Source organism: Ornithodoros turicata, unplaced genomic scaffold, assembly GCF_037126465.1.
Source record: "Ornithodoros turicata isolate Travis unplaced genomic scaffold, ASM3712646v1 Chromosome23, whole genome shotgun sequence".
In the NCBI taxonomy this organism is placed as follows: domain Eukaryota; kingdom Metazoa; phylum Arthropoda; class Arachnida; order Ixodida; family Argasidae; genus Ornithodoros; species Ornithodoros turicata.
The window spans coordinates 3,519,146-3,541,138 of record NW_026999342.1 but is presented as its reverse complement, the minus strand read 5'-3'; the positions used below and the strand labels follow the sequence as shown (position 1 = coordinate 3,541,138).

At 40.3% G+C, this 21,993-nt stretch overlaps 1 protein-coding gene across 3 annotated transcripts in view; it reads left to right on the top strand.

The window, feature by feature from the left end:
* The window catches only part of LOC135373293 (protein FAM135A-like), a 171,011-nt gene that overhangs the window by 20,152 nt on the left and 128,866 nt on the right, over positions 1 to 21,993 (top strand). For all 3 annotated transcript variants that reach the window (XM_064606519.1, XM_064606518.1, XM_064606517.1), the window contains exon 5: positions 18,988 to 19,058. In XM_064606519.1, the coding sequence (XP_064462589.1) occupies positions 18,988 to 19,058 (71 nt within the window). The remainder of the gene's footprint in view (positions 1 to 18,987; positions 19,059 to 21,993) is intronic.

Here is a 21,993-nt window from a genome sequence, read left to right as displayed (position 1 = left end):
GCCGTTGACCCCTGAGTCCTTCGCGTATTTTTTCCCGCTTATCGGCTGGCGGCGCGTGTGCGGAGGGTTGTCAGCGCAGTTATAACATGCATAGACATGCAAAGAGGAGTCATACACAAAAAGGGCAAGTGAAAATATATGTATTAATGCCAATAGTGCTGGGAATTGTGCTAATTGTAATGCCAATAGTGTTCCCAATTGTGATTCCAATCAGGTGAAGCAGAAAAACCCAGCCGAAGAACCGTCATCGCCTGAAACAGAAGAAATAAAACACAAGACAATACATATAAAGAATATACATAATTTATTCACTATTAATATATCCAGTTCTCAGATTCTGAAAGCAAACATGAAATCAACATTCATCACATTGCTTACCAATTGTTCACTTACAGAGCCCCGCACCAACGACCTGAAAGATGACTTATTATTATATGAAACTACATTTGCATTCAATAATACATACAATACTGCAACCACACCAGATAATCTGAAAAGGACACATTTTAATATCAACAATCATACTTTCATTATAGCAACAATAATCTGAAAGAGAATCTCATTTAATATCACACTCTACTTTCAATAATATAGACATTGCGGCGACGGCGGTGGATCCCAATAATCTGAAAGCGAATCTCAGACAATGGGACACGAACGACAAGAACGACACGGACACAAGAGGAAAAAATCTATACCACTGGGGGGCAAAGAAATATTCTTAATCAATACGATTACAATCAAAATTACAACTTTTATTATAAAAAGTCTAATATTCCTATACGTGACCACCATCATTGCAATAGCGGGATTATTATTACAAGTGCCCATAGATATATGTAATTAATTGTGAACAGCAGAGACCCTGGAAGACCATGGGACACGAACGACAAGAACACAACAGGGGTAAAATCTATAACATTATATTCAATCAAAGAAGATATTCTTCATCAAAACAACAGAGGAGAATAATCTATCATTTTAACTATCATAAAATCATCCTCGTGACTTAATCTAATTGAACTCTATACAATGTATATGTTAAAACTGAACTTCACCGCATAGCATGCTCCTAGCCAACAACCAGCTCTAATGATATCTGCCCTGATTTCTTGAAGACGGGAGGCGTACGCCTGTTTTGTGACAGTTATGAACCTTTCGAGTGCAATTGGGAACCTATAGTGGAGCTTTAATTGCAAGTTCTGATACATGTATGTAGTTAATTGTGAACAGCAGAGACCCTGGAAGACCACGGAACACGAACGACACGAACACAAGAGGAAATAAAATCTATACTACTACAAGTAAGATATTCTTAATCAAAACAACAGAGGAGAATAATCTATCAGTTTAACTTTCATAAAATCATCCTCGTGACATGATCTAATCGAACACTAAACAATTTTCATTCTAAGAGACACTACAAACCTGACTTTGTTTTATGAATCCAACACCCAGGCACCATACAGTATGAGAGGATTTCAGTTTTTCTTCAAAGCCCGGAGACATTATCTCTCTGTCTATACGACCAAAGCACTGCCCATGCTTTAACACTCAAAGGGTTGGGGGCTATATTCCATTTCCTTCCTCAAGCAAACAGGGCGCTCTCGAGGTCAGATAAGATACTACAAAGGCGATACATTTTATTGTGCAGTGCAAATAGATGTCGATATTATTCGTGGGGAACACATCTTTTCGTATCCTTTCCTTGAAACCAAAGTCTTTCGTCAAAGTGGATGACATAGTCGGCTAAGTTTGTACAGAGGCAATATTTTTTATTGAACATGTAGAGAAAGTCCAAATTATTAGATGATAGCAACAATCCTCAATCAAAAACGAGAAACAAATTTAATTGCATCAATTTTTGTAATATCTTGCAACAGAAAGTTCTATATAGATGAACCACACAGAAAAATCAAATATCAAATGCAACTCAGAAATATGAGGGATTCTCAAGTCCAAGATTATTTTTACTAATGTTAGTCGAGTGAACAATTAAAACAAATACAAGACAATAATTATTTAAGGCAGTAACTTTCTATGCAAGTGAAAAATATTTAAAAGTTTTCCTATAGAAGAAATCGACAGACACAATTAATACATCATGCATACATAATGCCCAACTCATAGAATATCCATCGAACCTAAAACAAAGTCAAAACAATAATTAATTCAGACAAATCATTTCTAAGCAGGCAGCGTGTATAAACCACAGAATCTGAACAGAAACTTGTCATTTCAATCAATAAAGAAGATCAACTAGTGGGTACAAGCGATAAAGTGAGTGATGAAAGCCGACGACCACAACACTAACATCAAGTTATGGAAAGGAGGATTCTAGCGTAGTCTTGTACATAGAATCATTGAGAGCACACATTTTTTCTTACTCATCACATCCTTTTGTAAATCATTATCCATAATTCTCACAGGAGGTGGATATTAATAACATTCTAAACCAGATAATAAATTTTTAATCAATAAAATGAGCGTAGATATGCTTTTAATTAAGTGTAGAGGCACAATCTAAAACAGAACAGACAATTGCTCTACATTGAAGAGATGGGCGGATTTTGAACTCGTTACCATAAGTCATGGGAAGATGTCATAAAAAACTCCTTCGAAAAAGAAGAGAACGATTCCATTATCGCTGCATTTCAATACGTCCTAGACATGTTCGTATTCGGAGATATGGTACAAACTACAGAATTGAAGGTGCAAGAATTTGTATCCCGAATCTACAATAGTCGCAGATATCTGCAGATAAACGTCGGAAGGGCGACTGCGATTGATGGCGGAGTTTTTGAGATTTGCTAATGAAGAACTGAAATACACTAGAGCAGATGTAATTGTAATCATTGCAATGGGCATTACGTTCATCAAGAAAGCAGTGAGATCAAATTATCATATACAAGCAGTCTATATCGCACGATTCATTACGGATTTGTTGAAATTACACCTAACTATTGAGATGGAAAGTACATAAAAATCTCATCACATGATATGTTCCACTACACTCTTAGAAATGAACTTCACCACATAGCACGCTCCTAGCCAACCATCATCCCGAATGACAACGTTCTCGCCCCTGATTTGTTGAAAACGGGAGGAGGAGCCTATTTTGTGCCGTGCATAATGGCACAAAATAGGCTCCTCCTCCCGTTTTCAACAAATCTAGAGCGAGAACGTTGTCATTCGGGGTGATGGTTGGCTAGGTGCGTGCTATGTGGTGAAGTTCATTTTTAAGACTGTACCACAGCAACACAATTATTTTCTTCTACCAGTTCTTGCAACGATGTCGAATGAGCAGTACAAGGTCTGCTGCATCATCATGCACTTATTGAAACTCAACGAACATATCAACTGCGGTGGACCACCAGACGATTTTCATCTAATACTGTCTTGTACGCCATTCAAGAATATTCATACAAAGAAAGGAAACATCAATAAGAGATTGTGCAAGTTCGGCGCAACAAACTGCAAGTTGCTGAAGCGATACAAATGCAGCGATAACGTACCGATTGCATTAATCAACGCTGGATTCAAGCGACCAATAATAAGACATCATTATATAATGCATTCTGAATTCATCAGTCAAGACAACAAACGAAAACTTAAGAGTTTCGAATAGGACAATTGTAATTTATCGGAATAAACAAGCATATAACTCAAATAATAAATGTAATCTTTATCATCAATATAGCGAATTCTATGCATCACAATGAAAAACACTTTGCATTTAGCATGGCTAGATTGAGAATAATGATCGCTAAGGAAACGAATATTCCACAGTGTGTGTAAGAATTCTCATATGGAATCAGAGCTGACCGTCAAATAGGTTTTACCCGACTACACTCTGTACAACTTCAACACCCAAAGGATAGAAATGCCGGAGAAGGATCGGTCATTGAAATTTGAGGCATGATACAGCAGTCTTTGATTACAAAAAAGGATCATTAGTCTTTTGTGAAAACTTCATGAATAAATCATGAATACTTCATGAATAAAATTCCACAATGGATGTATATTTTTCAAACAGTTGGACTAGACCTCTTATGCATGAGCAAACGACAAATGTATAATTCAAAGTATGTCTATAACATCTTTTGACAATATATGTTGAAAGGATTCTATTATCAAATGCCGCGGTGCAAATGGAGGATTTTACAAGCATAATGTGCAGGCGAAGTCTACATTTCTAATCACGTAATCTTCGTAACACACCACACAAACGTATATGAAATAAATTCTAAGTGGCAATCAGATTTTGGCAGAAGCGGATCACACAACTGTCATCAGAAATGCTTAACCAATATACAATGAAGATGAGCATTATGCATAAATACAATGGAAGATATGTTATGCTAATTATAATAAGCAGATAAGCACAGGTCACACACAAACGTAGCTCCAATTCACAAAATGTACTCGAGGTTTCCCGTAGCCATACTGAAAAACTATCACCTTCTTTTAGTGTCATAGCATACGGGCACTACAAATGGAAAGGCCATACTTTAATTTTTTAAGTTTGTAGCTCATAACATGGTAAAACGCAAACTCAACACTAAAGATCATTTTCTCGTTTAAATTTTCAAAGTCAGAACTGTACACTATTTCTAGAATTTTTTAAAGATATAGATTTGTGGCCTAAATGCTAAAATTTATCGATTCACTTCCAGGAGAAGTGGAGGCAACCACACATCAGTAAGAGTTTAATTAAAATTTGAACGGGTGTTGCGATTTACGATCTGTGTTGTAGAATGTGTAATTTCACAACACGCAAGCTTTAGCTCGCTCACTTTGACAAGCGCTCTTTTGCGATGACAGAGAATTTCAATCGAAGAGTTTGATACTTTCTCTATACACCACAACGCAATATGGATTCTCTGTGCCATGGACATTACTACGAATATTTTCCGAATGAAATTTACTTCAAACTGCAAGAAAGGGTCACCCGCGTCCTCGAAGACGTTTTGGCAACACGCCGGGCCACGTTTCCCCGATCCCGTACCCAAAACCGAACGCGATTCTGTGCCCGACGCGTTAACGCGGTAGCGCACGCGAGCGTGTTGCTCTTTCCAGTAACGGGTTCGTCGACGCGGATGACCCTTTCTTCGAGTTTCTTGAAGTAAATTTCATTCGGAAAATATTCGTAGTAATCTCCATGGCACAGAGAATCCACATTGCGTTGTGGTGTATAGAGAAAGTATCAAACTCTTCGAAATGTAGAGCTTAGAAATGTAGACTTCGCCTGCACATCATGCTTGTAAAATCCTCCATTTGCAACGTGGCATTTGATAATAGAATCCTTTCAACATAGATTGTCAAAATATGTTATGTTAGACGAAAAGACATACTTTGAATTTTACATTTGTCGTTTGCTCATGCATAAGAGGTCTAGTCCGACTCTTTGATAAATATACATGCATTGTGGAATTTTATTCATGAAATATGATAAGTTTTCACAAAAGATTAATGATCCTTTTTGTAATCAAAGACTGATGTATCATGCCTGAAAAATCAATGACCGATCCTTCTCCGGCATTTCTATCCTTCGGGTGTTGAAGTTGTACAGAGTGTAGTCGCGTAAAACCTATTTGATGGTCAGCCCTGATTCCATATGAGAATTCTTACACACACTGTGGAATATTCGTTTCCTTAGCGATCATTGTTCTCAATCTAGCCATGCTAAATGCAAAGTGTTTTTCATTGTGATGCGTAGAATTCGTTATATTGATGACAAAGATTACATTTATTATTTCAGTTATATGGTTGTTTATTCCGATAAATTATAATTGTCCTATTCGAAACTCTGAAATTTTCGTTTATTGTCTTGACTGATGAATTCAGAATGCATTATATAATGATGTCTTATTATTGGTCGCTTGAATCCAGCGTTGATTAATGCAATGGATACGTTGTCGCCACATTTGTATCGCTTCAGCAACTTGCACTTTGTTGCGACGAACTTCCACAATCTCTTATTGGTGTTTCCTTTCTTTGTATGAAGATTCTTGAATGGCGTACAAGACAGTATTAGACGAAAATCGTCTGGTGGTCCACCGCAGTTGATATGTTCGTTGAGTTTCAATAACTGATGATACATCAGACCTTGTACATCAATATTGAACTTCTGGTCATTCGACATCATTGCAAGAACTGGTAGAAGGAAATAATTGTGTTGCCGTGGTAGTGGAACATATCATGTGATAAGATTTTTATGTACTTTTCATCTCAATAGTTACGTGTAATTTCAACAAATCCGTAATGAACCGTGCGATATAGACTGCTTGTATATGATAATTTGGTCTCACTGCTTTCTTGATGAACGCAATGCCCATTGCAATGATTACAATTACATCTACTTCAGTTCTTCATTAGCAAATCTCAAGAACTCCGCCATCAATCCCAGTGGCCCTTCCGACGTTGATCTGCAGATATTTTTATAACTATTGTAGGTTCGGGATACAAATTCTTGCACCTTCAATTCTGTAGTTTGTACCACATCTCCGAATACGACCATGTCTAGGACGTATTGAAATGCAGCGATAATGGAATCGTTTCGCGGCTCTTCCTTTTCGAAGCAGTTTTTTATCACATCTTCCCATGACTTATGGTAACGAGGACAAAATCCGTTCGTCTCTTCAATCTAGAGCAATTGCCTGTTCCGTTTTGGATTGTGCCTCTACACTTAATTAAAAGCATATCTATGCTCATTTGATTGATTAAAAATTTATTATCTGGTTTAGAATGCTATTAATATCCACCTGCCATGAGAATTATGGAAAATGATTTACAAAAGGATATGATGAGTAAGAAAAAATGTGTGCTTTCAATGATTCTATGTACAAGATCACCCTAGAAAATCCCTTCCATAACTTGATGTTGGTGTTAAAGTCGCCGGCTTTCATCCCTTACTTTATCGCTTGAACCCACTAGTTGATCTTTTATTCATTGAAATGGCAAGTTTCTGTACAGATTCTGTGGGGTATACACGCTACTTGCTTAGAAATGACTTGTCTGAATTAGTTATTGTTTTGACTTTGTTTCAGGTTCGATTGATATTCTATGAGTTGGGCATTATGTATGCATGATGTATTAATTGTGTCTGTCGATTTCCTCTATAGGAAAACTTTTAAATATTTCTCGCTTGCTTAGAAAGTTACTGCCTGAAATAATTATTGTCTTGTATTTTTTTAATTGTTCAATTGATTGATATTAGTAAAAATAATCTCTAACTTGGGAATGCCTCATATTTCTGAGCTGCATTTCACATTTGATTTTTCTGTGTGGTTCATCTATATAGAACTTTCTGTAGCAAGATATTACGAAAATTGATGTAATTAAATTTGTTTATCGTTTTTGATTGAGTATTGTTGCTATCATTTAATAATTTGGACTTTCTCTACATGTTCAATAACAAATACTGCCTGTGTACAAACTTAGCCGACTATGTCATCCACTTTGACGAAAGACTTCCATTTCAAGGAAAGGATAGGAAAAGATAGTGATCCCCACGAATAATATCGACATCTATTTGCGCTGCACAATAAAATATAATTGCCTTTGTACTATCTTATCTGACATCGAGAGCGTCCTATTTGCTTGAGGAAGGAAAATGAATATAGCCCACAACCCTTTGAGTGATAAAGCATGCGCAGTGCTTTGGTCGTATAGACAGAGAGATAATGTCTCTTGGCTTTGAAGAAAAACCGAGATCCTCTCATATTGTATGGTGCCTGGGTGTTGGATTCATAAAACAAAGTAAGGTTTGCAGTGTCTCTTAGAATGACAATTGTATAGCGTTCGATTAGTTTATGCCACGAGGATGATTTTATGATAGTTAAAATGGTAGATTATTCTCCTGTGTGTTGTTTTGATTAAGAATATCTTCTTTGTAGTGGTATAGATTTTATTTCCTCTTGTGTTCCATGGTGTTCCAAGGTCTCTGCTGTTCACAATTAACTACATACATCTATCGGCACTTGTAATTATAATCCCGCTATTGCAATGATGGTGGTCACGTATAGGAATATTAGACCTTTCATAATAAAAGTTGTAATTTTGATTGTAATCGTATTGATTAAGAATATCTTGTTTGATTAAATGTAGTGTTACAGATTTTATTTCCTCTTGTGTTCTTGTCGTTCGTGTCCCATCGTCTTCCAGGATCTCTGCTGTTCACAATTACATGCATTTATCGGCACTTGTAATTATAATCCCGCTATTGCAATGGTGGTGGTCACGTATAGGCATATTAGACTTTTTATAATAAAACCTGTAATCTTGATTGTGATCATATTGATTAAGAATGTGTTCTTTGCAGTGGTATGGATTTTATTTCCTCTTGTGTCCGTGTCGTTCTTGTCGTTCGTGTCCCATGGTCTGAGATTCTCTTTCAGATTGTTGGGGTCCACCGCCGTCGCCGCAATGTATATATTATTGAAAGTAGAAAGTGATATTGAATGAGATTCTCTTTCAGATTATTGTTGCTATAATGGAAGTATGATTGTTGATATTACAATGTGTCTTTTTCAGATTATCCAGTGTGGTTGCAGTATTGTATGTATTATTGAATGCGAATGTAGTTTCATATAATAATAAGTCATCTTTCAGGTCGTTGGTGCGGGGCTCCGTAAGTGAACAATTGGTAAGCAATGTGATGAATGTTGATTTCATGTTTGCTTTCAGAATCTGAGAACTGGATATATTAATAGTGAATAAATTATGTATATTATTTACGTGCACTGTCTTGTGTTTTATTTCTTCTGTTTCAGGCGATGAAGGTTTTTCGGCTGGGTTTTTCTCCTTCACCTAATTAAAATCACAATTCCCAGCACTTTTGGCATTAATAAATATATTTTCACTTGTACTTTTTGCGTATGACTGCTCTTTGCGTGTCTTGGACTTTGCGTGCCTGTGACAATTGGCAACACTATTGGCATTACAATTGGCACAATTTCCAGCAGTATTGGCATTAATAAATGTGTTTTCACTTGTACTTTTTGTGTATGACTGCTCTTTGCGTGTCTATGCATGTTATACCCGCGCGGACAACCCTCCGCACAGGCGCCGCCAGCCGATAAACGGGAAAAAAATACGCGAAGGACTCAGGGGTCAACGGCACAGGGCCCAGGGGTCCATCGAACGTAGTGATCCCCAGTCTCCTACGGCCAGCCCTCTTACTACTGCTGTCAAAGTGAATGTTCGTCCATCGCATACTTTTCTCTTTGAAATACCGGTTAGAGCACAGTAGCCGTGCAGTTGCTCATTGGCATTTCTCACTTATATGAAAAATCCACACTTACTTTTTATATACGTTTCATCTTTTGTCATTGACTTTAAAGACTCAAACACGTGCTCTGGCACCACCTTGCTTCATCGCTTGAGAATTTCTTGTCGAATCTTCATAGAGAGAGCGTCTGCTGTCGACAGTACGTAATTCCGCCAGCAAGAACCATTCACTCCATCCGCTAATGAAGGAGTGAATGGTCCTTGCATATAGGCACATGCTGTGCAGCTTTTTAAGGGAAAACGTAACGTGGTTTTATAAAAATATTGGACAGCTTCCCGTTACATACAACGTAATACGTTAATAACGTCGTGCTGGGAGAATCATGCACTTTTGTTGGCGTCAGCTTGGGTGGGAAGTCACCTGCTTGTGTTGTTCTACGTTTTAAGGCAGTCTTGCGTAGTAACTAAGTTACTTTTAACTTATAACTGTAACTAGTTACTTTTGGGGGTAACTAGTTACAGTAACTAGTTACATTTTCAGAGAAACAGCTTTTACCTGTAACTAGTTACTATATCTGGAAATGTAACTGGAAAATCTAGTTACTAATCTAATATTGTTCTTAAACTAGTTACTGCATGGAATAAATGTCGTTCCTTTCTTTTTCTTTACCCTACCTTCACCTACTTCCCCCTAACAGTGTCTTCCTTCCTTTTATCCGTAATCGGTATGTGCCCCGTGCCTTGGGCTCTTGACCAAGCAGGGAATTCCAGCTTTGCGAACAGAAATTAGTTGAAGTTAGTGACCCTCAACGGTCGGAGTGAGTCATATGTCTTGGACGAGCGGTTTATACCTTAAAATTTAAGGTATAAACCGCTCCTCCAAGGACACATCCCTTATAATTAGGCTTCCGCGTTTTCGGTTTTTATTTTTGGGCGGATTCTGCGTATGTTTTTCGGTGTTTGTCGGTTTTCACGAAATCGGCGTTTTCCCATGTTTTCTTTCTTTTTTTTTTGCGTGTACATGGTTTACCCGACAGTTATCGGCGTATAGAGGTCACCATGTGATTTCGGCATGACGTTCATGCAACGTGGCGTCGTTCGCTGCGGTGGCTTTCTGCGGTTAACGAAAAAGTAAACGGACATTTCTCATAACCGTCCTATTTCTGTATGGTTTTATGATCTGCATCAACAACTTGCTGGGCATGTGCAGCAATCCATCTCTGTAATAATTCCTGGAATGTTCCTCTGCATGTGGTGTTTTGCGATTAAAATCGAATGAGGGTAAATTTACCCAGCGTATGTTTTTCGGTGTTTTCGATTAAAACCGAAAACGCGGAACCCTAATCATAATCTATAAAAATATATACCTTAGTGGTGATGTAAATTTTAGCCCTTCAGAGGTATAAATCATAAGACCTCGTATACCTCTTTACTCGCTTTTACACTCGCTTGTATAATTTTTAGCCCTGAATGCGTAGGCCACACACTGTTATCCAAAAAAGTACACATTAACTCCAGAAGAGGACTAAACGGCTTATCCCATAGCGAACCCCTTCAGATGAGTTTTTCTTTTTTAACACTTGTAGAAGAAGTAAACACATGCTCTTTCTTCGATAGAGTACTGTAGCGCACATGATATACCAAATGAGGAGTTATATACGAAATACCGAATGAGAGAAGTGCAACACTTCAGTTTGGCAACACAAAAGTACAGTTTGGGGTCGTGCACCTCCTGTACTGTATGCATCTTCCTCTCAAATGAAGGGGAGGAGGACCATCTTCTCCTTTTGTGAGGAGTGAATCTGACGTGAAAAGAGTATAAATGGGACATCCCCCCTTCCCCCCCCCTTACAATACCTTGTTCAATAAAATTGTATACCTCATTGGAGGTGTGGCTGTTACACTCGCTGGTATAAAGTTTTCCGCCTTAAGGTATACCCCGTATGCCTCATTTTACGCCCGCTGGTATAACCCTTAATGTATGCTAATTACACCTCCACGTAGGTGTAACTTTTTAGCTGCCTGGAATCATCTTTAGCCCATAAGGTGAAAGCTGCTATATGACATATAACTATTGTGATAAAGCACACAGAATGTCACTGAAGCAAATTCATTTGGAATAAAGTTAAAAATTACAGAACGAATTACACAGGATACACAATTAAAAACTATATAACTGTTGGTTTTCTTGATTGTTCGACCTGGGGTCCTTGGCCTTTGTCAAGCAGCTTAGCTGCTTTTTGCCAGGCCCTCAGTATTCATGTACTTTTGCATGAGTAAATAAAGGCAATAATAATAATAATAATAGTAATAATAATAATAATTGCTTGCGTTTCGTATAAATTTTTCCATAGCATGTCATTTCAACAGTAATGGGTACTGATCTGGATAACAGTAATGCACCATTACTATATACCACATGTATTACATCGCTTTTAAATATTGCAAAATACGTACAAGAAGCCGTATCACTCTCGATTGGCTTGTATCTGCAGGAGTAGCAACAGGCATCATCTTCGCGTGGTGCCGCCCTCTGATTACCACCACAGTGGGAGGGAGGGGGGTATCAATCTTCCGGCGTTCGTTTTTAAATTTCCGCTTGAGCGCCTCTTTCCATGAGCCCTGCAAAGTGAGTTTGGAAGCGTTCTGCCGATACTTCACGGGTAGGGGAAAACATGGTTATTGATAAACTGCATGAAAAAAAAAAAAAACAAGAAAAACATAATACCAAAGTTCGAAGTAACTCGTTACAAGTAACTCGTTACTGTAACTAAATTCCTTTTTTTGGTAACTTGTAACTTAACTCGGTACTTTTGCGCCCTGGTAACATTCAGAGGAACTCGTTCCTTTTTCAGGTAACTTTGCAAAAGTAACTTAAGTTCCAAGTTACTTTTCACTCACGTCCACATATTTCTTGCTTTCTCTCCGGTTCCTTCATGGCATTTTTTGCAATAAAACGTGATATTCAATCAGTGGCAGTATTTTATTCAGGCGGCAAGAACCGCTGCCATTGAAATCCAGCTGAACCATTGTGCGCCCACAGGAAGTAAGATGCACAGCGTTCGAATAAACCTCTACCAGAGAAACGCCATAATGACATTGGTAGACAGACTGAAACCGAAACAAATCGGAAGGACAGGGCTGGGTGCCACGAACGGGCACTTGTTCGCTGCCTCCCACTGAAAGAAAAGCAGAACCGACGGTCGCGTTCCTTTAAGGGACCATATCGTAATCACCTCAAGACCGTGGCTTTCGGGCGCGACCTCGTTCACCTCTGGCTTCGAGCGTAGTTCAATTCTACCAAATTTGTGGCGCTGTCAAACACTATGACGTCATTTATTTACAAACAGGGAGAGGTATATTGTTCGATGTAAACGAAAACGATCTGAGCGTGTTGCACTCCTCCGCAGGCAACTCAAGGTCTAACTCAACTGCTCACGCGCGCTGCACCTGCGTAATGCTATTTTGTATCCGAAGTAACTTGGAAGTAACACGTTCTTTTTTTAAGTAACTCAGTAACTGCGACTTACATTTCAGGTTGAAGAACTTCGTTATTAACTTAGTTACATTTTGCACACGGTAACTTAACTCGTAACGAGTTCTTTTTGACGGGTGACTTCTCAATCTATATGCATGATACCATGCCAGTTCCTATAGGGGTCGTTAAGGTGGGTTTACTTGAGTAAAGGCTCATCGACAAGCTTGTGGTACAGCCTCTGCGACGGGTACCTGGGAACATTAGAAACGGGATATACAGACCATTTCTGGAAAAAAAAAAACGCGCACCTTCCCGCTGATAACTTCTGCCCTCGAATACTGGCAACTCCACTCGCCGGTGGTCACAAGGGTCTTGCAATGCCAATTCCCCGTTACAATAGATAATTCAGACTAACACCCAATTAACTCCGGTGCAAATAATCAGATGAAGAACGACATACAGCTCTGCTTACCTTTCTTGGCATGATAGCCTTTCTTGGAATTGTAACAGTTGCAGTTCTTCATTACCAGGAATTGGATGCTGCAATGGCGAAGTGTAGCAATTCGCTACAGCTATACCGCTAGCACAATTAATGCTTGAGGACTCGTCCTTATACACTTGCCAGAACGAAAAGACTGCTCGACCGGTTATATTTTGCATTTCTGGCCATGTTCGTTGTGCCGCGTCTTACCTGAGGCTAAAAAACGGGACAAAGAACGGTACAAGTAAAGTTAAACAACGACTGCACTGAACTTCCAACCAAAGCTTTATTCCAGCGATTACTGCTGCAAACGAGTGTTAAGAAGCTAAGAACGACCAAGGTGGTCAAATAATCACTTTTTGCTGGCATACTGCTTTGCTGACAATAAAAATAAACAATTACAAGAAATGTGCTTGCCTTGTTTATAATTGTTCTTGCATTTGTGTTCTGAGGGAAAGTTAATATAGCGTGGTATTACCTGGTTAACGTGGCTGCAGTTTGTAGCAGGCATGACAAAGACGACGAATCGACCTTTCGTAAATTTCTGCTTTGAAAGCCCCCCATATTTCTGCTCCGGGCAGCCCAATTCTTCCACTTCCACTGGGATGACGATTGCGGTGAAGCAATTCCCATGCGAAGTTACAGTCCGAACGAGAAATAAATGTGCGTTTAATCTGATCACGAAGTTGATGGTGTGCCGCATGTGACCTATAGCTCATCGGTTTTCGCCGAAGATAGCAAAACAATGCGCCATCCAATTCCTCTCAAAACCGGCAGATGGTTGCCTTAGCTGTCCATTTCCGTGCCCAAATGCCTTTTATTCGTATGCACTTTGATCTGATGTTTTGGGACGGGATTTTCTTTGGTCCATATATAAAGGTCGGGCTCAGGAGGAGCAGAATAACTCCGGCTTCTGGCCTTCCTTTCTTTTTTTTTTCCAGCAGTACTTCGTCAATCAGCAGCGCAGCTTGGAGCTTTTCGGATAGAACTTTATGCATGCCATCAGGGTGCGCTAAACTGAAACTGCGTCACGGCACTCGTGTCATACTGCCAATTCTGACAATATTCTAGCGATTCTTATCGCTTAATGAGATCCGTTCAAGCATATTGTATTCCTGGATTTTATAGATGGCTTGGTAGCATTTCTTGATGTGCCGACAATTTTGTATGCTGATGACGCTTCATTATTTCTGCAAAGCTGTGATATCGTGGATTTGTATGAAAGGGCCAACAATGCATTAACAAAGCTGAGTGCTTGGCTTAACTACCAGGGGCGTTCAAGTCAAACCGGGACTTTTCATTTTTCGCAAAAGTAAAATGAACTTACAGGCGAGAAATTATTTTTATATTTCAACGTAATCTCCAGCTGCACTAATGCACTTGTCCCAGCGTCTCACGAGGGCTTGGATGTCAGCAGCGTAGAAATCCTTACCGGCGCGTAGCAGCCATGATCGGACCGCATTCTTGACTTCGTCGTCGCAGCTGAAGTGGCAGCTCCCAAGGAACGCCTTCAGTGGCCCGGAGAGATGGAAATCGCTGGGAGAGAGCTCAGGACTGTAAGGGGGATGTGGCAGCAACTCCCAGCCAAGTTCCTGTAAGGTGCGTGTCGTGAGATGCGCGTTATGCGGGCGTGCATTGTCCTCTAGGAGGAGGACTCCTTTGGTGAGGAGGCCCGGCTTTTCGAAACTGGAGGCGTTCATGAATGATAGTTTTCAACGTTCCCACAGAAAGGTCCGTCTTTCGAGCCAGTTCGAGACATGCTATCCGTCGGTCCTTGAGGATCAGGCGCTCCACAAGCTGGATGTTCTCAGGAACTCTGACACTGGGCTCTAAGCCGCCTCGACCGGGATCGTCCTGCTCTGATGTACGGCCGTCTCGGAACCGTTCGCACCACTGAAACGCTTTGCTGCGGCTAAGTGTATCGTGGCCATACTGAGCCTGAAGTCTTCTGTGAATTTCAGATGACTTTACGCCTTCATTCACGAGAAACTTCATGACAATTCTATGTTCGATGTGCGCGCTCACCTCGTTGTCGCCCATCTTGTCCAGCACGTGTGTTCTGTTTTTGCACAAACTTTGGACCACCACGTGGTGAACGCGGAGGCCTGTCGCGTGTGAAAATCACGAAAATGAAGTAGCGCGAGCCATTTGCACACTCATGAGACAGAAAGTCCCGGTTTCACTTGAACACCCCTCGTATAATAAATTGTTGGTGAGCTCATCTAAGTTACCGTATGTACAAGTACATACACTCAGGATGTGCTGCTTGGTTCTCAGGCCATTTAACAGACGTTCATCGGTTAAAATATTAGGTTCAAATATTATTATAAAATTATTCTACTCGATGAGCACTTGCAGTGGCATGAACACATTTCATACATCTGTAAAAACATATATTCTGGCAATTATGCAATAGCCAAGTTAAAATTGATTTTCCCCTTGCATACTCTTAGAACAATCTACATGTCATTCATCCAAAGCCATATTTCTTACGGCATAGAAAGTTTCGCCTTAAAGGAGCATTAAAGTGGTATCTGACATGACCAAAAACTGCTGTCATCTTGTAAAGCAGTATGTGAAAAGCATTCTCACAAAATATTTTTGTCCAAAGTTGTTTCACCGCGGCGCAGTTCATTGACAAAATCGCCCACTCACTCTCTCAAATCACCCACTCTAGTGTGACATTTGTGGTAGAGAGCCCCCTCATTCTTTGGGAGGAAAAACCGTCTGCTACGAACATTGCGAGCTGTTTCTTGTTGACTTCTACACTTTTTATGATTTATATCACGTTTTCGAAAAAACAAAGCATATATGCACCCTGACAAAATAAGGTTGCAATCATAAGAGTAATATATCCGTGGCTTCTGTGCAATCTCAGAGCTCACAGTAGCAGAAAGGAAGCGATGACGTCGGTATTGTGGCGCTACCTGTTTGCCACTGAACCAGCTGTGCGGTGAAATCGGTAAGAGGGGCTGCGCACTGTCTGGAACCACTGGGGTATCGCTGTACAACACACAGTTAATTTCTTGCTGCGCAACTCGTTCTTCCCGTGGAGTCAGCGGTCCCAAAAAATCGAGGTCGTGTCGTTGACAGCCTTCAAATCCTCCGTTTCGGACATCACGCAGCAGGAGAACGCCTGGCGTCGCCGAAGCGGTAGCAGACGCTCTGGCCTGCGCGGTGTTTCACCACGATCATGTGATCTCAGGTCCAATGAGGAGCGTCCCTACCACTCGCGTCACATAGTGACGCGCGTGGCGGCGCTCATCACGTGCCTATCGTGAAGGCGAAAGAGGGTGTTTGCGCACTGGGGATTCAGTGGGCTATTGCAGGCCTCCCAATTTCGCTACGGTTGCACTAATTGTTGGAAAACTGTTTTCGGCCGCCTAACATTCCATACCGACCAAAAACAGAAACAAAGTTGTGTGCCTCTAGACTGCTGCTTTAACATATATATATATACGAACTCACAATAAAACCGTTGCATGTTGCGCAGAGGAAAGCACTATGTACTATGTTATCACTGCGGAACCATGAGAGCGTTACCTTTGCATTTACAATTTTGAATATTCCCACAGTTTCAGAATTATTTCGTTCTCTGTTATGTACACTTGTATATAAGTTGACACATAAACTATGCGTGCCATTCATAACCTTGACCAAACGTGAAGTTACACCCTCAATACGAAATTATGGGCCATATACACTTTGTCTACCAAAAATACGTACAAATTATGGATATGCTTTTTTTTCAATACCTTGCAGTTAAACTGTGGAATTCATTGCATGAGTCTATTCAGAGCTGTAAATCGCAACAAGTAAGAAATTATTTCTAATTTCAGAGTTGATGAGATGTAAAACCATACGAAATTATTGATATTATTACAGTATATTTATACAGTATATCTGGCTCTTGTATGAAAGCTTAAGGTATGTGCAATATGTGTAAATATGTTCAACGATAGTATAATGTTTGCTTACCTGCCTTATATGTATTTTTCTTTTTGTCATATTGTTATTACTGGGATCAGTGACTGGCGTTTGATTTCTTTCACGTTTGTCACGATTTTTAGATTTTATTATTCAACCTGCGAAGTTGGCAATATGTCATGTGAAATCATGCAAAAAGTAAACAATTTCCTTCCTTCCTTCCTTTGCCGGTGGTTTCCACTCTTTTTGTCCTTCTTAGCAATTTCTTGGCATTTCTCTTATAAATTGATCCATTTGGTTTTCATCTGTGTGTCTCACGCGACATCTCATTTTTCTTGAAGCGCAACGCTGGACCTAGGCGTACAGAAGTCTGATTTAAGTAAATGCAATGAACCGTAATATGACAACACAAGTGAGCATAATAAACCATCAAGTCGTCATCAAGCCACCAAGTGCGTTGCACTGCACTCTTATCCGGTAGCTCATTGCACAAGTCAATCAGGTATTTCACTGCAGTGGCTGTGTAGAGAGGGTCCAATCATAATAGCACGCATTTATTTCTCAAATGCTTCCTATAGCTTATCCTCCCGCAGGTAACTATTACTGTAACGAAATCGGAATAGAAGAAAATGAAGGTGATCTTAAAAATAGACAGTCGTGTCAGATACGTTCAACAGCCCCGATTTAGCTACATCCAAAACCACGGCACGTAATGTAACGAGCTTATGAGTATGCGGAATAAAGGTAGGCTAGAATGAACCGTTGGGAGCGAAGCACAGTGTTTGTTGCGTAAAGTTAAAGGGAAAGTGAAGCAAACCGAAACGATCTGACAGCTTTCTGTGGGTGCGTTCCTAAACCTGCTCGAGCGATCCGAGCTACGTACCAAAATCTACCCCAGTTACTCTGTGACGTCGTAACCTAGCGCCGAAATGGAACTCAGATCAACTCGACGAGCTACTCAGGCGACTCTCCCCTAACCGGTGGGTAGGTGAGAGTAATGACTTCACGGACGCTGTCGTCTGCTAATCTCCCACCGTTTTGTTCGTGCTTTATCAGCTGTTCTCCCCTCAACGGGTGCATTTATGAAATTGTACCACTGTGCTTTTTGTGACAGATCCTTTCCTTGTAAAAGCTGTAGGCACACGTGCACATTCGCAGCATTCATTTCCCTGATCAAGCTGGTTAGTAGGAAAACAGCAGTAGCGCTGTGCGGTTGCAGATTGGTAGCGCCCCGAAAAAGGAGCTCGCGGGATGGGGGTGTTTCTTTTTCTGGACATCTCGCAAAGAAAGCTTTCACATCGTTTCGGGTTGATTCAATGTGCTTTAGCTTTACTCAAGAAAGGTATGCCCTCTTCAGAACGCCTTGGTTCTGAACGCCAACGGACCTTATAAGCTGACGTATGAGCAGCACTTCCCAATAGAGGGAAAATAAATTTCCCTTGTGTTTAGCATAATTTAAAAAAGTGTCCGTTTTTCATTATCTAATTTTCTAATGTTTCTGCGAAGTAATAAATAGACACCCCCAGCAATTTCAAGATTGTATTATGCTAGACGTTATACCACTAGTCATTCTCTTGTTTTTGCTTATATATAGAGTGATACAGCAAAAATATATATTGAAATGAATGTAAATTAGTCTAACTCAGTTATATGTAATTGTAATTGACTCATAGCGCTTGAGCTTTTTTGGACACCGTTGGACCTCGATGCTTGTTCTGGAGAGAATTATTTCACGTCACCACCACCACTACCCCTGACGATGAGATTCCCCATTCATCATGTTGAAATAAAGTTGTTGCCTGTTGTTGGTTTAAATCGATTACTTTCTAAACGTAATTTTTACACGGCTCACGCATTTCTTTCGTTACAGATGAGGAAGAGGCTCGCAAAATTCTATGCATCATTCGTGGTTGAGCTGTACTCCTCCTCGGAAGTTTGTCAGTACGTCATTCAAACACAAAAATATATTGCTTGTCGACTGCATTACATACAATGTTGTTACACTGCCTTCTATCATGTGACAGAAATGGGTGCATAAATTATGGATCTAAGTAGTAGCACGTTTAGTGAAGCAAGTTAGGTAATACCATGGGGAGGAAGGAAACACAGGAGCGGCCGTTTCGAACAGATTTCCGCGGGACCCCTCTGGCGGTCGCTCGTGTCAAAACCGCCATTGCTTCCTGTCCACCACGTGATCCTCTCTAAAGTTTCGGTTTAGCAACGCTTTGTTGCTCGCGTTGCTTTCCGTGCTTTTATGCCTTTCCAAAGTCATTTACTCTTAAAATGTGAGCACCAATGCGGAAACAACGTTATGTTAAAGGGACTCTGACCAGAAACTGTGGGAGCTCTTTCGTACTTGTAGTCGATAAAGCACCCAACAAGGACTCTCCATGCGAAAATTCACGCATTAAAACCCCACGGTTTCTCTAAACTCGAATTTTAAACATTCGACTTCATCCGAGTGCAGCACGCCTAGCGTCAAACCGAGAAAACATACGTTTATATAGAATATCCACCCCGGCCCACCATCAAGATGACGTCAACACGGGGGCCACTCGCAACACCCACAATTGGCTCAAACGCGTCACGTGGTCACGCAATATCTGTCAATTTCCTTCATGAAATGGCATTTCTACGTTAATATGTTTTTGTTACAGAGCCTCAAAAAGAAAAATATACCCTGCATTTATCACCTGCAACAGTTTCTACGATTTTCGTTTCAATCTGTACACGGCGTTCGATATATGCTTCCGTATCCGGTCAGCTGTAATGGATGCCGTATGCCGAGGTTGCGAACTGCGAGCTTGTGTGACTCCCGGTTCATCCTCTTTGTTTGGGTCATTGGGTTGGTGTTGGAGTTGGTCACCATATTCTGAACGTTTCACCTATCGTTGCGGTGTACTGTTCTTGATCTGCTGCGAAGCGACGAACCGCAACGGCAGTCACTCGCCTCAGCGAACTTCTGTCTGCTGCATCTCAAAGGAGCATGGGGACCTGATGATACCTTCAACTAAAGAAACCAAATGTGCTCTCGTGTGGTCCTGACGGAAAAGTAGTATCAACAAGGTTAGCACATTTATTTTTCAGTTCCAAGTCTACGTACTGAAAACCATGCAGGTGCAGTCGATCATTCTCGTAGCTGTTGTGTAACGCGTATGCTTTCTTACATATCCCACAGAACCCTCCACTTTTTCGACCAAGTTATCGTTATGAGATCCTTCTGATGGCTTCTTACTAGGCTATGCCGCTCCGAAGCATTGAGATGACGAAGCGTCGTGGTAGCTGCACCTCTGCCTTCGAAAGATGAATCAGTCATTCCACACTGTGCTTACTGGCTTTGTATAGAGTCTGGCAAATCCGACAGACTTGGACTGCCTTTTTCAAGAAAGTTTGAAATGTAAGTATGTGTATATTGGTTTCACATATCCACCACATATTGAGCGTGTGTATGATTGTACTTTATATGCTACAGCGTATCAGCGTACATTATTATTCAACACGTAGTGTGGCAAACTCGACATCAGTCACACAAAGCCAACAATTGCCTTTTCTTCAATTGCTTATTTTTATCATATCATGTTTTTGTCTATATCTCAATTTACCAAGTATAATCGTCTGATATTTAACAAGTCACAGTTTTACTATGGTTTTGGCGCACTATAGCCCGAGTTGCTTATGCGTCATTAAATTGAATCATCGTCATCTTCAACTGCCATTATTCAATTGAAGTGCCAGGTGGATATAATGATATGGCAAGATATATTTTTTTGCTGTCATCCTGGAATTGCTCATTTCAGAAGAATAGTCACCGTGAAGTTTGTTTTCGTTTTCAGAAACATTAAGAGGACTAAAACCAAACACTTTTCTTTCAGAGCATCCCTTATGCACCTGCATTTCAATTCCAATCTGTATTACAAGAATGACAGACCACTCAACAGAGATGAACATCTGAAAGTGAAAGAGCTGCAATGAAGATACGTTAATCTGTGTCAAAGGTTCTTAGTATGTGTGCGAGTCGAGGACATAGGTCTCAAGCTTATTCCTGTCTTCAGAAGAGGTGACAACTATGCTCCTTCTATCTATTAACCAGCTCCACTTTTTAGGGTTCCCTGTAAACTAATGGAGCACATCATGTACTACCACGTTGTCAACCAAGTTGACTCTGTCTGTCTCTTTTTTTAAATTCCAGCATGGCTTTAGAAAAGGGTATTCAGGCAAAACTAACGTAGTGGAATTCGTTCACAGCATTTCAAACTGTCTTGATTTCTGGGTCCACGTAGATGTAGTATTCTTTTTATTTTGTAAGGGCTTCTGACACTGTGCTTGACGCTCGCGTGTTGGCCAAAGTAGCCTAATTAAAATTTGATCCTGCTACCTGGATATGCAGTTTCTCAACTAACCGTAACTGTGGCGACAACTCGTGAGGAGAACCTATCATATCGCCACCATGCAACATTTGTTATATTACAATCGCTTCACATTTTAATCTAGTCAAAAGCAAGGCCTTTTGGTGATCGGTCTTGTATAATTACGTGCCCCTCCGTTATGTAACACCACACTGGGTTCTTCAACCTATGAGAGATAAATAAATATATTGCCAAGTAAATTGTCTACAAGGCTCGTTATTCCATTTCACCACACTACCACAAGCAATTGTTGGAGTAGTGGCCCAGGGTATGAAGCTCGCCACTAATCATCATTCAAACAAAGTTCATAATGTAAAATGCTTTACTCAGAACACTGGCTTAACACAACAATTAAGAATAAAAAGAGTAAACGTTTCATTGCCTATCCAGGTGGCATCATCCCTCCAACAGAGAACAATCAAAAACAACATCAAACGAGTCAAATCGGTGGTCCGCATTCCTTTCATCCA